A 13,271-nucleotide genomic window follows, 5' to 3' on the forward strand; every position below is an offset into this window, starting at 1 on the left:
GAAGTGTTTCCCCATAGAAAACAATGGGGCTGCGTTAGGAGCTGAACGCGGCTTTTTTGCAGGTGTTAGGTTTTTTTTCAGCTCAAACAGCCCCATTGTTTCCTATGGGGGAATCGTGCACGAGCACGTTTTTGAAGCTGGCCGCGTCCGTAAGCACCGCTGGTATCGAGAGTTGAAGTTGCGTTAAATATGCTCTACGCTCCTTTTTTGGAGCCTAACGCAGCCATTCTGTGAACTCTCAATACCAGCGGTATTTAAAAGGTGCGGCCAGAAAAAAGCCAGCGTTAGCTACGCACCCCTTTGGCCGCAGAACTCTAAATCTAGGCGTGTGTCATTAGAAAGAAATTAAGCTAATTTAATAAATTAAGCAAATTGGAAAGTTGTTTAAAATTGTTTCCTCTTTCTGAATCATGAAAGAAAACCACAGGGTTTCATGCCCCTTTAAATATTGGAGCTTCATTAATTAATAATTGGCATCTAAATTATACATTCTATAACAAAACCTAAAGGACTGAAATACTTTGCATTGCAATATACTTTATTTCTAACATCTGAGATTGGGAGGAAATATTTATCTGTTACGAAAATAACACAACTGAGTCAAAATAATACCTAAACTAAGCAGAGACAGTGATAGTTTTAAGTGAGTTATTTTTAATGGCAGTCTTTTCTTAAAAATACATAGAAATACCTAGAGCAAGTAAGCATCCCCAACCAGCTGACAGTGTAAGTCAGGCCTCAACAAATTTGTTTAAAATCTTGGCTTTATATGTAGTAGCCATATCTGTATTTAGGTTTAAAGGTGCTTCTTAGCATGTATATTGTCATCTGCTTAAAGGGCTATTATAGTGATAACGCTGCATGCTCTAGTTTGTTAAAACGTAACAGTTTAAATTTGTTAATTGTATCAATAGCAATTCTCAAACTCTATGTTTCTAACTCCGCAAATGGATTAAACACATAAAGTACTGACTGGAAGCTGCAGAGCACTGCTGGTCCAGAGCAAAAACAGACCCTGATCCACTGCTGGGTCGAGCGACTAGAGCTGTTGATTGGATCAGTAACAGTTTCTGCTCCGGACCAGAAGTGCTCCTTTGTGGCTTCCAACTTGTAATTTAACTATGTATGTTATCCCTTTGCAGTTGCAGCATCACTAGTGATAAAATTACATACAAATCACAGAATGATGTCTATAATGGCCCTTTTAATAAATGTGCAGCAGGGGCTTTTATGTCTTTTTTATTAGACAATTTGCCCCAATGTGGTCATGGTTACCAAGGTACTACCCTCAACATACACTAATAACTGAACCCTAGTTGAGGTACTGAAATCTTCCCTCATGTATTACATCGTACCGGGTATTTTTTTACTTTATGAAATAAAATAGGAAGTCTCCATAAAAAAAACCTGATAGTGTAAGTCAGGGTTTGAGAACTTTTTAAAAAAAATTTAGAAAGCAGATGTGTGTGCAGGTAAACACATACTATGTGTGTGCATGTGTGATTTAACCCTTTGAGTACTACAGCTACATTTGAGCAATCAAGGGATTAAACTAACTGCTGCATAAAATATAACAGTGATTTAACCCGGGAATTGTGGGTATGATGTCAATGTAGCTGCCAGCATAGTGATATTCTTATCACACTATGTACAATTTAAAAGCATGATACTAGTTAATGCAGTTCACAAATTATCCCTTAACATTGTTCCAGGAGCAATATGGCAAGAGGCAAATAGGACAAAGCAGGGATCACAAATCATGGATTATATCTTCATTTTTGGCACATTAAAACACCATGGCATAAGTACTAAAAAGCAAAAGCACTTGTATTTTAAAATATTATCTTTGAAGTGTTTGAAAATGACAAAGGCACAACTGCCTCATAAAGAGAGCCCCGCCTGTGAATTATATAGTAAGGATAGTAATTCACTCTACTTACCAGATGACAAATTCTTAGCAGTGCTCTGTGATTTGTGCATCTCTGTCTCTTTGAAGTTAAGGTCTTCTTGCATTATCTTCAGTTCTTGGGCAGTAATAGAGGAGATTTGCTTTAATCGATTCATATTCTGCATATGGACAGGACAAATGAAAAATAGGGCAATATGAAACATATCAAATGCTTGAACTGCTTTTTAAACATAAACTTGTAATGTTGTTTAAAGGGATATAATGTAAATGTGCAAGGGTGCATTTACATTTTGAATAGAAACACTTTTGCAATATACAGTACATAAAGGTTATTAGTGGCGATGGCTTGTATGGCACACATTCTTCACTGATGTAATACAAACCACCAGTTCTCTGAGCCGGCATGATGTTTAATTCCTGATCCTATAGTCACATACAGTAGCATTATGTGCCAATGCCAATGTAACAGTAATAACTTTTACTATTGCACCTATACACATCATTTTTAGATGTTTCTGTTATCATTATTAACAGGTATTTGTAGAGTGCCAACAGATTCTGCAGATTCTGTCTCTAATCCATGAGCAGCTTGATAAACAATCTTTTCTAAAATGTTATTTTATTCTTATCTCACAATGTATTATTAACAACAATTCTACTGGTTTATTTCCATTAGTTCTTTCCTGATTCAGAGAGAGCATGCAATTTGAAATTCCCCCAAATGACATATTTTTAAATTGGTTTTGTTTACTTGGTATGCTTTGTTGAAAAGGATACCTAAGTAGGCTCAGGAGCTGCTAATTGGTGATTGCACATATATACCTCCTGTTATTGGCTCACCAAATGTGTCCCATTAGTGCATTGTTGCTTCTTCAACAAAGGATACTAAGAGGATGAAGCAATTTGGATAATATAAGTAAATTGGAAAGTTGATACAATTTGTATTGTCTTTTTGAATCACAAAGAAAAAGTTTGGGTTTCGTGTCTCTTTATTACACTGTACATACATTGGATTTCAAACATGGGCATAGTTAGAAAATCCATGTTAACACAGAAAATTTATTTAAACAACATTAAAGAAAAACAAACACTCACCCTACTTGAATGTTCTAATAAAGCAATAATATTTGATTCTATGTTCGACTTCCTTTCAAGCTCTTGATTTTTATTTTCTTCAAAATTTTCAAGGAATCCTTTAAAAGTACAATAATATGTGTCAGAAATACATTATTCTAACTGGTGAATCAACTATACTTCTTAAATAATAGGGTCTGAATGAAATAAGTGAAGTAAGTAAATGCTATTCAATATATTGAAAAGTCAGAATAGGTCAAATTAATCTGACTCAGCTTTACTAAACCTGGTAAAACCACTGATTGAATATAGGATTTAAACCTTACAAATGTCCCCAATGTTTATATATGACAAATCACTAATTGTGTACAACAGAATACATATATTATAAATGACTCAGAATTATGATAGGTTGTGTGAAACAAAACTAAAAACATATAAATCAATTTCCTCATACCAAAAGTAATGTCTTATTCAGATACTGGTTAGATACATGGCTCATTACTATTTGAAAAAGGTAGAAGTTTCCGAGATGTCTTTAGGGGACTTCTTCCTCTCCTGCCTGCATCAGGTCACATATAACCAAGTTAGACAAGTGAAAGTGGGTTGTTCCAGAACTTGTCTCTAGGAAACAGAATATAAGTAAGACACACCAAGGGTGCGATCCGATATACGGCGTAGTTTGCGGCGCAAGCGAGGGAACCCGCGTCGCCCGCAGTTTCAGATCGCAACTTGAGCTATCCAATATACGGCGCCGTCAGTTGCTAACATGCCGTAAGTCTGATAAACCAGCAATGTCCTGAAATCTGCGCAAGTACAAATTTCTGGCGCCGCCAGTGACTTGCGCCACGTTAGAAACTGCCGGCGCCTACAAAACCTGACTAAAGTATGAAATCACCCGCACTGTCTAACACGCCTCCCTAACATAGCCCGACACGTCTAACACGCCTCCCTAACATAGCCCGACAAGTCTAACCCTCTATCCGCTATCCCCCCTCACTAGCCTAACAATAAAATATGTATTAACCCCTAAACCGCCGCTCCCAAACCCCGCCGCAACCTAATAAAGTTATTAACCCCTAAACCGCCGCTCCCGGACCCCCCGCCAGCTATATTAAATCTATAACCCCCTAAAGTGAGCCCCTACCCCGCCACCATCTATTTTAAAATTATTAACCCATAATCTAATCCCCCTACACCGCCGCCAGCTATATTAAATACATTAACCCCTAATCTAATCCCCCTACACCGCCGCCAGCTATATTAACTATATTAACCCTAATTATATTAGGGTTAATATAGTTAATATAATTATTATATTATATATATTAACTATATTAACCCTAATTATATTAGGGTTAATATAGTTAATATCGTTATTATATTATATATATATATATATATTAAGTATAATAACCCTATCTAATTCTAACATCCCTAACTAAACTCTTATTAAAATAAATCTAATATTAATATTATTAATTAAAATATTCCTATTTAAATCTAAATACTTACCTATAAAATAAACCCTAAGATAGCTACAATATAAATAATAATTACATTGTAGCTATGTTAGGGTTTATATTTATTTTACAGGTAAATTGTTAATTATTTTAACTAGGTATAATAGCTATTAAATAGTTATTAACTATTTAATAGCTACCTAGTTAAAATAATTACCCAATTACCTGTAAAATAAATCCTAACCTAAGTTACAAATACACCTACACTATCAATAAATTAAATAAACTACAAATATCTATCTAAAAATACAATTAAATAAACTAAACTAAATTACAAAAACAAACAAACACTAAATTACAAAAAATGAAAAAAAGATTACAAGATTTTTAAGCTAATTACACCTTTTCTAAGCCCCCTAATAAAATAATAAAGCCCCCCAAAATAAAAAAAAATTCCCTACCCTATTCTAAATTAAAAAAAGTTCAAAGTTCTTTTACCTTACCAGCCCTTAAAAGGGCCTTTTGTGGGGGCATGCCCCAAAGAAAACTGCTCTTTTGCCTGAAAAAAACAACACAATACCACCCCCCAACATTACAACCCACCACCCACATACCCCTAATCTAACCCAAAACCCCCCTTAAATAAACCTAACACTACCCCCCTGAAGATCTCCCTACCTTGTCTTCACCACACCGGGCCGAACGCCTCATCCGATCCGGGCGATGTCTTTATCCAAGCGGCAGCAAAGTCTTCTTCCATCCGGCAGCATCTTCCATCAAACGGCATCTTCAATCTTCATTCGGCGCTCCTCCGACGCGGAGCATCCATCCCGGCCGACGACTGAACGACGAATGAGGTACCTTTAAATGACGTCATCCAAGATGGCGTCCGTCGAATTCCGATTGGCTGATAGGAGTCTATCCTATCTTGAATCTGATTGGCTGATTCAATCAGCCAATCAGATTTTTCTACCTTAATTCCGATTGGCTGATAGAATCCTATCAGCTAATCGGAATTAGACGGACACCATCTTGGATGACGTCATTTAAAGGTACCTCATTAGTCGTTCAGTCGTTGGCCGGGATGGATGCTCCGCGTCGGAGGAGCGACGATGAAGATTGAAGATGCCGTTTGATGGAAGATGCTGCTGGATGGAAGAAGACTTTGCTGCCGCTTGGATAAATACATCGCCCGGATCGGATGAGGAGTTCGGCCCGGTGTGGTGAAGACAAGGTAGGGAGATCTTCAGGGGGGTAGTGTTAGGTTTATTTAAGGGGGGTTTGGGTTAGATTAGGGGTATGTGGGTGGTGGGTTGTAATGTTGGGGGGTGGTATTGTGTTTTTTTTTTCAGGCAAAAGAGCAGTTTTCTTTGGGGCTTGCCCCCACAAAAGGCCCTTTTAAGAGCTGGTAAGGTAAAAGAGCTTTGAACTTTTTTTAATTTAGAATAGGGTAGGGATTTTTTTTTATTTTGGGGGGCTTTATTATTTTATTAGGGGGCTTAGAATAGGTGTAATTAGCTTAAAAATCTTGTAATCTTTTTTTTATTTTTTGTAATTTAGTGTTTGTTTTTTTTTGTAATTTAGTTTAGTTTATTTAATTGTATTTTTAGATAGATATTTGTAGTTTATTTAATTTATTGATAGTGTAGGTATATTTGTAACTTAGGTTAGGATTTATTTTACAGGTAATTGGGTAATTATTTTAACTAGGTAGCTATTAAATAGTTAATAACTATTTAATATCTATTATACCTAGTTAAAATAATTAACAATTTACCTGTAAAATAAATATAAACCCTAACATAGCTACAATGTAATTATTAATTATATTGTAGCTATCTTAGGGTTTATTTTATAGGTAAGTATTTAGATTTAAATAGGAATATTTTAGTTTATAATATAAATTAGATTTATTTAATAAGAATTTAGTTAGGGGTGTTAGGGTTAGATAGAGTTAATATAGTTAATATAAATACTATAGTAACTATATTAACTATATTAACCCTAATATAATTAGGGTTAATATAGTTAATATATATATAATGTAATAACTATATTAACTAGGGTTAATATAGATAATATAGCTGGCGGCGGGGTAGGTAGATTAAATTAGGGGTTAATAATTTTAATATAGATGGCGGCAGTGTAAGGGGCTTACATTAGGGGTTAATACCATTAATATAGGTGGCGGCGGTATAGGGAGGGCAGTTTATAGGGCAAAAGAGCTGTTAACTTTGGGGCAAAGCCCCGCAAAAGGCCCTTTTAAGGGCTGGTAATAGAGCTTATTACTTTAGGGATATTAGATTAGGGGTTAATAATATTAATATAGCTGGCGGCGGTGTAAGGGGTCAGATTAGGGGATAGATCAGGTAGATGGCGGCGGTTTTAGGGGTTCACATTAGGGGATAGATCAGTTAGATGGTGGCGGTTTTAGAGGCTCACATTAGGGGATAGATCAGTTAGATAGTGGCAGTTTTAGGGGCTCACATTAGGGGATAGATCAGTTAGATGGTGGCGGTTTTAGGGGCTCACAGTAGGGGATAGATCATTTAGATGGTGGCGGTTTTAGGGGCTCACAGTAGGGGGTTAATCTATGTAGATGGTGGCGGTTTAGGGGTTAAATACTTTATTAGGGATTGCGGCGGGGGATCGCGGTTGACAGGTAGATAGACATTGCGCATGCGTTAGGTGTTAGGTTTTATTTAGCAGATCGCGGTTGACAGGTAGATAGACATTGCGCATGCGTTAGGTTTATTTAGCAGCTAGTTTAGGGAGTTACGGGGCTCCAATAGTCAGCGTAAGGCTTCTTACGGCTGCTTTTTGTGGCAAGGTGAAAATGGAGTAAGATTTCTACATTTTCGCCACGTAAGTCCTTACGCTGTATATTGGATACCAAACTGCGCGTGTTTCGTATACCTGCCTATGGCCCAAAAAACTACGGCGACGGCAGAAATATACGGGCGTAACTTCTAGGTTACGCTGTATATGTGATACCAAACCAGCGCAAATATTGGCGTCGCCAGCTTTTGCGGGCGACGATTTTTATCGGATCGAGCCCCAAATAAGCACTATGTCAGGGTATTTTTTATTACAACTAATATAAATATTCCAGTGTCATATTCAGCTACTGGTTGGAGTAACTCCCATATAAAAGATAGTGGATGTATGCAAGGAAGACCTCGCACAACTATTCATTTGAGGATTCAGCATTCCCAGTCCGTGATGAAACCAAAGCCCAAGTGGAGTGATGTTTCACCTGAAAGGGTGATGACTTCTTTCTTAGATTTTAGGCTAGTAAAATCACAGATAAGATCCTGGTGGCCAATGATGTGATGTAAGCCTTCTATTTAATTCTAGAACCCTTATAGAAAATCTTGTTGTAAATGAGAATCATAACTGTTAGGATTAGAGCTATAGTTAGGGTTTGGGGCCAGGTTGAGTGATGGGTTAACACCTTGGATGCCAGATAAGGCAGTACGGAATATTCTTAACACATAATTTCCTCACTACAAGTAGGTTGCAGGACATTGAGTTTCAGCAACATTTGGGAAGAAATAGATTACATTGTTATGCCACTATAAATAATTAGACTTTTTGCACCATATTCCCTTTTTGAATCTTTTTTTCCCACCCAATATGTGCACTGCTTTGTACTAATTTCCACCACTGGTTATTAACTATGTTAACCAAGATAACTAAAAACAGAGATCTAAAATACGGAAATTGCTATATATCTGGTCCTATACTAGCTAATACTTACCAGGATCCCTTCCCTAGTTGCTCATCCTGAGATGGACATTCAATAACAATGAAGAAACCTCTAAGGGGAACTATATTTAAGGTGTTAAAGGGGGAGTGGTTAAATTCTGTCCATTCCTCCTTGGATGAGGAATCTTACCTGGTATGCATAAGCTAAGATTGAGCCAAGATGTAGAACTTTCTGTATTATAGATTTTTTTCTCTCTACTTTTTGCATTTAGTTTCTGTATAAAATACACCAAAAAATCCAATTAAACATTAAGAGTACTTCTATATTTTGCACTCTATCTTTAGTCATCTATCTCTAGTTAAAGGGATACTAAACTCAATTTTTTTCTTTAATGATTCAGATAGAACATGCAATTTTAAGTAACTTTCTAATTTACTCCTATTATAATTTTTTCTTCATTCTCTGGCTATCTTTATTTAAAAAGCAGGAATATAAAGCTTAAGAGCCGGCCCATTTTTGGTTGAGAACCTGAGTTATGCTTGCTTATTGGTTTGCTAACTGTATCCACCAATAAGCAAGCACTATCCATGGTGCTGAACCTAAAATGGGCCAGCTCCTAAGCTTTAAATTCCTACTTTTTAAATAAAGATAGCAAGAGAACAAATAAAAATTGATAATAGGAGTAAATTAGAAAGTTGCTTAAAATTGCATGCTCTATCTGAATCATGAAATAAAAAAATTGGGTTTAGTATCCCTTTAATACAATTCTCCACAAATGACTGTAAATTTTCACAATATTGCTATAGATCATATATAAATGTTAAAAGTATCACGCATGACTTTTTGAGGCATTGGAATTGTGTGTGTGTGTGTGTGTATCTCCGAGTTGTACTTCTTTACATTAATACATTACATTAAGGAGGAAAAAGATAGATTCAAACAGTTCATTTTATTTTTTCTATTTGCAACTTTTCATGTAAAGCAATTTTTTACTCTCTTTTCCTGTTATCCTCATAACTGTTCCAGGAACAGTAGGAGAAATATTAGGGTGAAAAAGGTGCCAGAAAAAAACAATTTAAATTTAGGGCCGCCCTTCGGAGAGCACGTGCGGGAGCTGTGGACTCTCCCTGTATCGAAGGAAAGGAAATTATCTAGTAAGTCATAATTTTTGTTTTCCTTCTAAATACAGGAAGAGTCCACAGCTGCATTCATTACTTTTGGGAAAACCATACCCAAGATATAGAGAACACAGAATGCTAACATGGGGGGTGGGGGGGGTAACAAAAAGGCGGCCAAATCTGAGGGCACCACAGCCTGTAACAACCCCATCTCCCGAAAACTGATTCAACAGAAGCAAAGGACCCAAACAAATGTTAGGAGGACCAAGTAACTGCCCAACAATTAGGACCGGAAAAGCCCACGTCAGGGACCACACAAAATCACTGATCCCAAGATGAGCACAAAAACTTCTGAGGAGACAAGAGTCCCGCTGTCTACGAGGTCAAGCGAAGAAGGACCTCCAAAACTCCCAACACCTTACACTTCAGAAAAGGAAGATACACAGAAACAAACAGACTATACTAAAGAGGTTTGAAAGGACCCCGAGGCACGATCCCAGAAAAAAAGGGAACAAACAGAGGGAGAAGCACCTTGCAGAACCAGAAGAAAGAGTCTCTATAGAATGAAAACCCATAAAGAAAGCGGATTACCAGAATGCAAGAGATACTAGGACCTGTAGAGATATTCCAGAAATGGAACAGGTCAATGAATAGACAAATTCAAGGACCATCTCCTGTATCGATACAAAGAACCGATGCAAATCCATGACAAAAAAGTCTAAGGTCCAGAAAGGACATAAAAAAGAATGCAAATACCTGACAGCAGTCCGTGTCTAGCAAAAGGAAATGAACACCAAAGGTTCATAAACCTCAGGAACAGAACAGAAACAGATATCTAGATCTGTTTAGGAGCCTACCTACCAGTACAAAAGGAGATGGATGATACAACCCGTAACTGCACGCCTGTTGGGTAGCCAGGCTAACCCTCAGGCTATGAACAAGCCGTCTTATCAAGAACTGGCTAAGAAACCCTTTCTCCAGGACACCCTGGAAAGGGACCAGAGAGAACCTCAAGAAGAGAACCAACACCACCCCACCAAAACAGGGGGGGAAGGCTGTCATCCCAAAATTATAACGAGGCACCAGCTGCAAGCTGATGAGAGGACTGACATCTTTAAGAAAAACCCCTCTCACGGATACACAAAAACACCAAGGGTGAAGACCCTGCCAAACTCCATAATAATGGAGCACCCATAATGGAGAAGACCAAACCACGAAACGAATCACAGCACAAAAGGAGCAATCAGATACACTGACCCTGTCAGACTGAGTCAACCCAAAAGGGGTGACATAGACAAAGAGAACAAGGAAGAATAAACTTCCTAAGAACCAAAAAGATCCAGAGATCTACTTAAGAATCCCTCACCACGAGAAAAAAACTGGGATAGGCACGGACACCCAGAGAACCTAGATCGGATTACACCAAAGGTCCAGATTCGAAAAACCCTTTTTGGGAATCCAGATCAAAGGGACACACAGAAGGAGAGTCCCTCATACTCCTGCTGAACTCCCAGAGTCAGGAAAAAGATCCACTTCAGAAAGAACCCAACTGGTACAAACGCAGAAGACCAGGTCCTCAGAGTAGGAAGAGTGGCCGAAGATTTCCTAGAAGAAAACAGAAGGAATCCCAGAAGACACTCTCCCACTTCCATGGAAGTGATAAGACAAAACCGCCCCAGTAGACCAAAGGTAATTTTCCCAGAACAGGGAAAGAAATATCGCATACTGGAGACCGGTGCGGACTATCCAGAAATCTAGGAAAATCTGGAGATAGATAAGCAACAATGCCAAGACAAAAAAATCGGACTGAGCTAAACATCACCCACCCACAGTACCAAAAAGGTCCGAAGGAAAACTGCAGGGCAAGCCTATAGAGTACTTTAACTCAAAAAGGCCTAAAGAGACTTCCTGCCTGAAAGATCAAACAGCATCCAAAGAACCACCCTGGAGTCTACCCTAAGAACTCCAATCTAAATCCAACGCAAAGGATGGAAAGGGCAGGAGTTCAACATGTTCAACATGAAGACAGAAAAGTATCCATCTCCCTGAATAAGGGAATAGAGAACCGTATATATCAACCCTCAAGAGGCCGAAGAAATAAGCTCTGCATATAGAGCATAGAAACCAAATAGAACAAGAGAACCCCTATGGAGCACCAATAGAGGGGAAAAAATGTCACACCTCCAAAAAGGAAACGAGAAAAAGACTCCAAAAAAAGTCACCTGTCCTCCTCTCGTCCGGAGAGGCAAAACTTAGCTCCTAAAGAAAACTGCCACAGCAGAAATCAACTCTGCTGAGCAGGGTATTAACTCGTAGGCCACTTGGACAGCATATGATTCAACATCATACGCCCAACCAAGATGAATCAAACTAGGACCAGCTGGACATCTAGGAAAGAAGGGCTACCTCTGGGCCAAAGGAATAAGAAAACAACCTCTTGAGAAGAAGAAAGAAGAGAGGCAAACTAGTACCCAAACAGGTCCAGTCTGTTATTTAGGATACAACATATCTTTTATAAACCACAAAAAGAACAGAGATAACTAATACCCAACCAGGACCAGCCCGATATGTAGGATACAACATATCTGTTCAAGATGGAAAATTCTAAAGTTCTAACAGGGCCAGAAAACTGAGAATAATAACAGAAAAACATATAAGCTCCGAAGCTTAAACATAGTCTCGGATATATTGAGGGAACCTCACCCCGACCAGAGACAACCTTCTTTGTTTTTTTTAATCTTTTTATGGAACTTTCACCGGAAGATTCCATCAATTGCGACCATGAAATCTCTAGTACTAGAATCCCAGAGGCGAAAAGTCTTCCTAAGAAGAGATTCTACAATAATCTCATGCTCAAAAAAATAAAAGGAAAATAAAATTTATCCTAACCGGATTAGAAAAGAAATTAGGCAAGCACACACAAGAGATAGCCCAAGGGAAAGTGAAACCCACAGGTCCAGCCTGTCATGCGACTCAATTCCTCAAGAGCTCCGAACTGGGAATCTGATACAAAAACAAAGAAATAACAAATATAGAAACGATAAGGAAAAGGATCACCATCCCTCCAGTCGTCTAAACAAGCTCGCTATCTAAGATTCAGCTGACGGATCAGAACTAGGATCCTCCAATGTCGCCAAAACTTCTCTCAGAAGTAAACGCAGGTGAGCCATTCTAAATTTAAAAGCAAAATTCACCTCCATCTGAGTATCCGGGGCCTCAGAGGACACTGCTTCCCCAGAAGACAGATCAGATACCAAAGTACTCTTACATGTCGGACCCTGGGCAGGAGTACATGGATTAAGCCTTCGCTTGCACGTGGCAGGAAGATGCAAATGCGCTAAGGCCAGAGATATGGCCATGCGAAACCGCATAGTAACCTCTGGTGGAAAAAGGCCTCCTTCTGGAGAAGGTGTAACGGTATGCGGCACAACCGCCTGTGTAGGAACAGAAGATTCTAGGGAACACACCTCACGGGATGCAGAATCCTCAGAGGCGGATGGCTCAGTGTTCTCTAATGTCCCAACATGGGAAGATCAGAACACCCTATTGCGGTATACGGAAAATAATTGAGAGGGCTGGGTAACCCGGGTCTCCTCACAATATACACAGGTTATCAAAATCTGAATCAGAGGAATCCTCCATAACTTGACTAAGTAGATTATGGACAAAAAAAACACTGGCACCTTACACCCCCAATGGCTGGAGCACTCACCACCTCCTATGACCTAGACAGGTAGAGAAAACGGATCCTCTTCACAGACGCTCGGTCAGGAATATGGAAATGGGAAAGAAAAACGTGACTGCACCCGCTCACGTGGTGCAACATGCAGGATTCACTCCCGCTAAAGAAAAAAGTGCCAGTCCAATAAAACGGCGCAGCTCGAAAATTAACCTGTACGTTCTGTAATAGCCTATAAGCCCCAAACGTCTCTACACAAAAGCAGTCAAAATCACATAACAAACATGATGTTCAATATTCCCCCTAAGGAGATATTAAC

The 13,271-nt window shown here is 38.6% G+C and overlaps 1 protein-coding gene across 2 annotated transcripts in view; it reads right to left on the bottom strand.

Annotated features, from left to right (window-relative positions):
• IFT74 (intraflagellar transport 74) overlaps positions 1-13,271 on the bottom strand; it is a 414,649-nt gene that overhangs the window by 42,411 nt on the left and 358,967 nt on the right. For both annotated transcript variants that reach the window (XM_053702593.1, XM_053702594.1), the window contains 2 exons: positions 3,005-3,102; positions 1,941-2,067 (listed from right to left, as the gene is read on the bottom strand). In XM_053702593.1, the coding sequence (XP_053558568.1) occupies positions 1,941-2,067; positions 3,005-3,102 (225 nt within the window). The remainder of the gene's footprint in view (positions 1-1,940; positions 2,068-3,004; positions 3,103-13,271) is intronic.

The sequence above is a fragment of the Bombina bombina genome, chromosome 2 (assembly GCF_027579735.1).
Source record: "Bombina bombina isolate aBomBom1 chromosome 2, aBomBom1.pri, whole genome shotgun sequence".
Taxonomy (NCBI): Eukaryota; Metazoa; Chordata; class Amphibia; order Anura; family Bombinatoridae; genus Bombina; species Bombina bombina.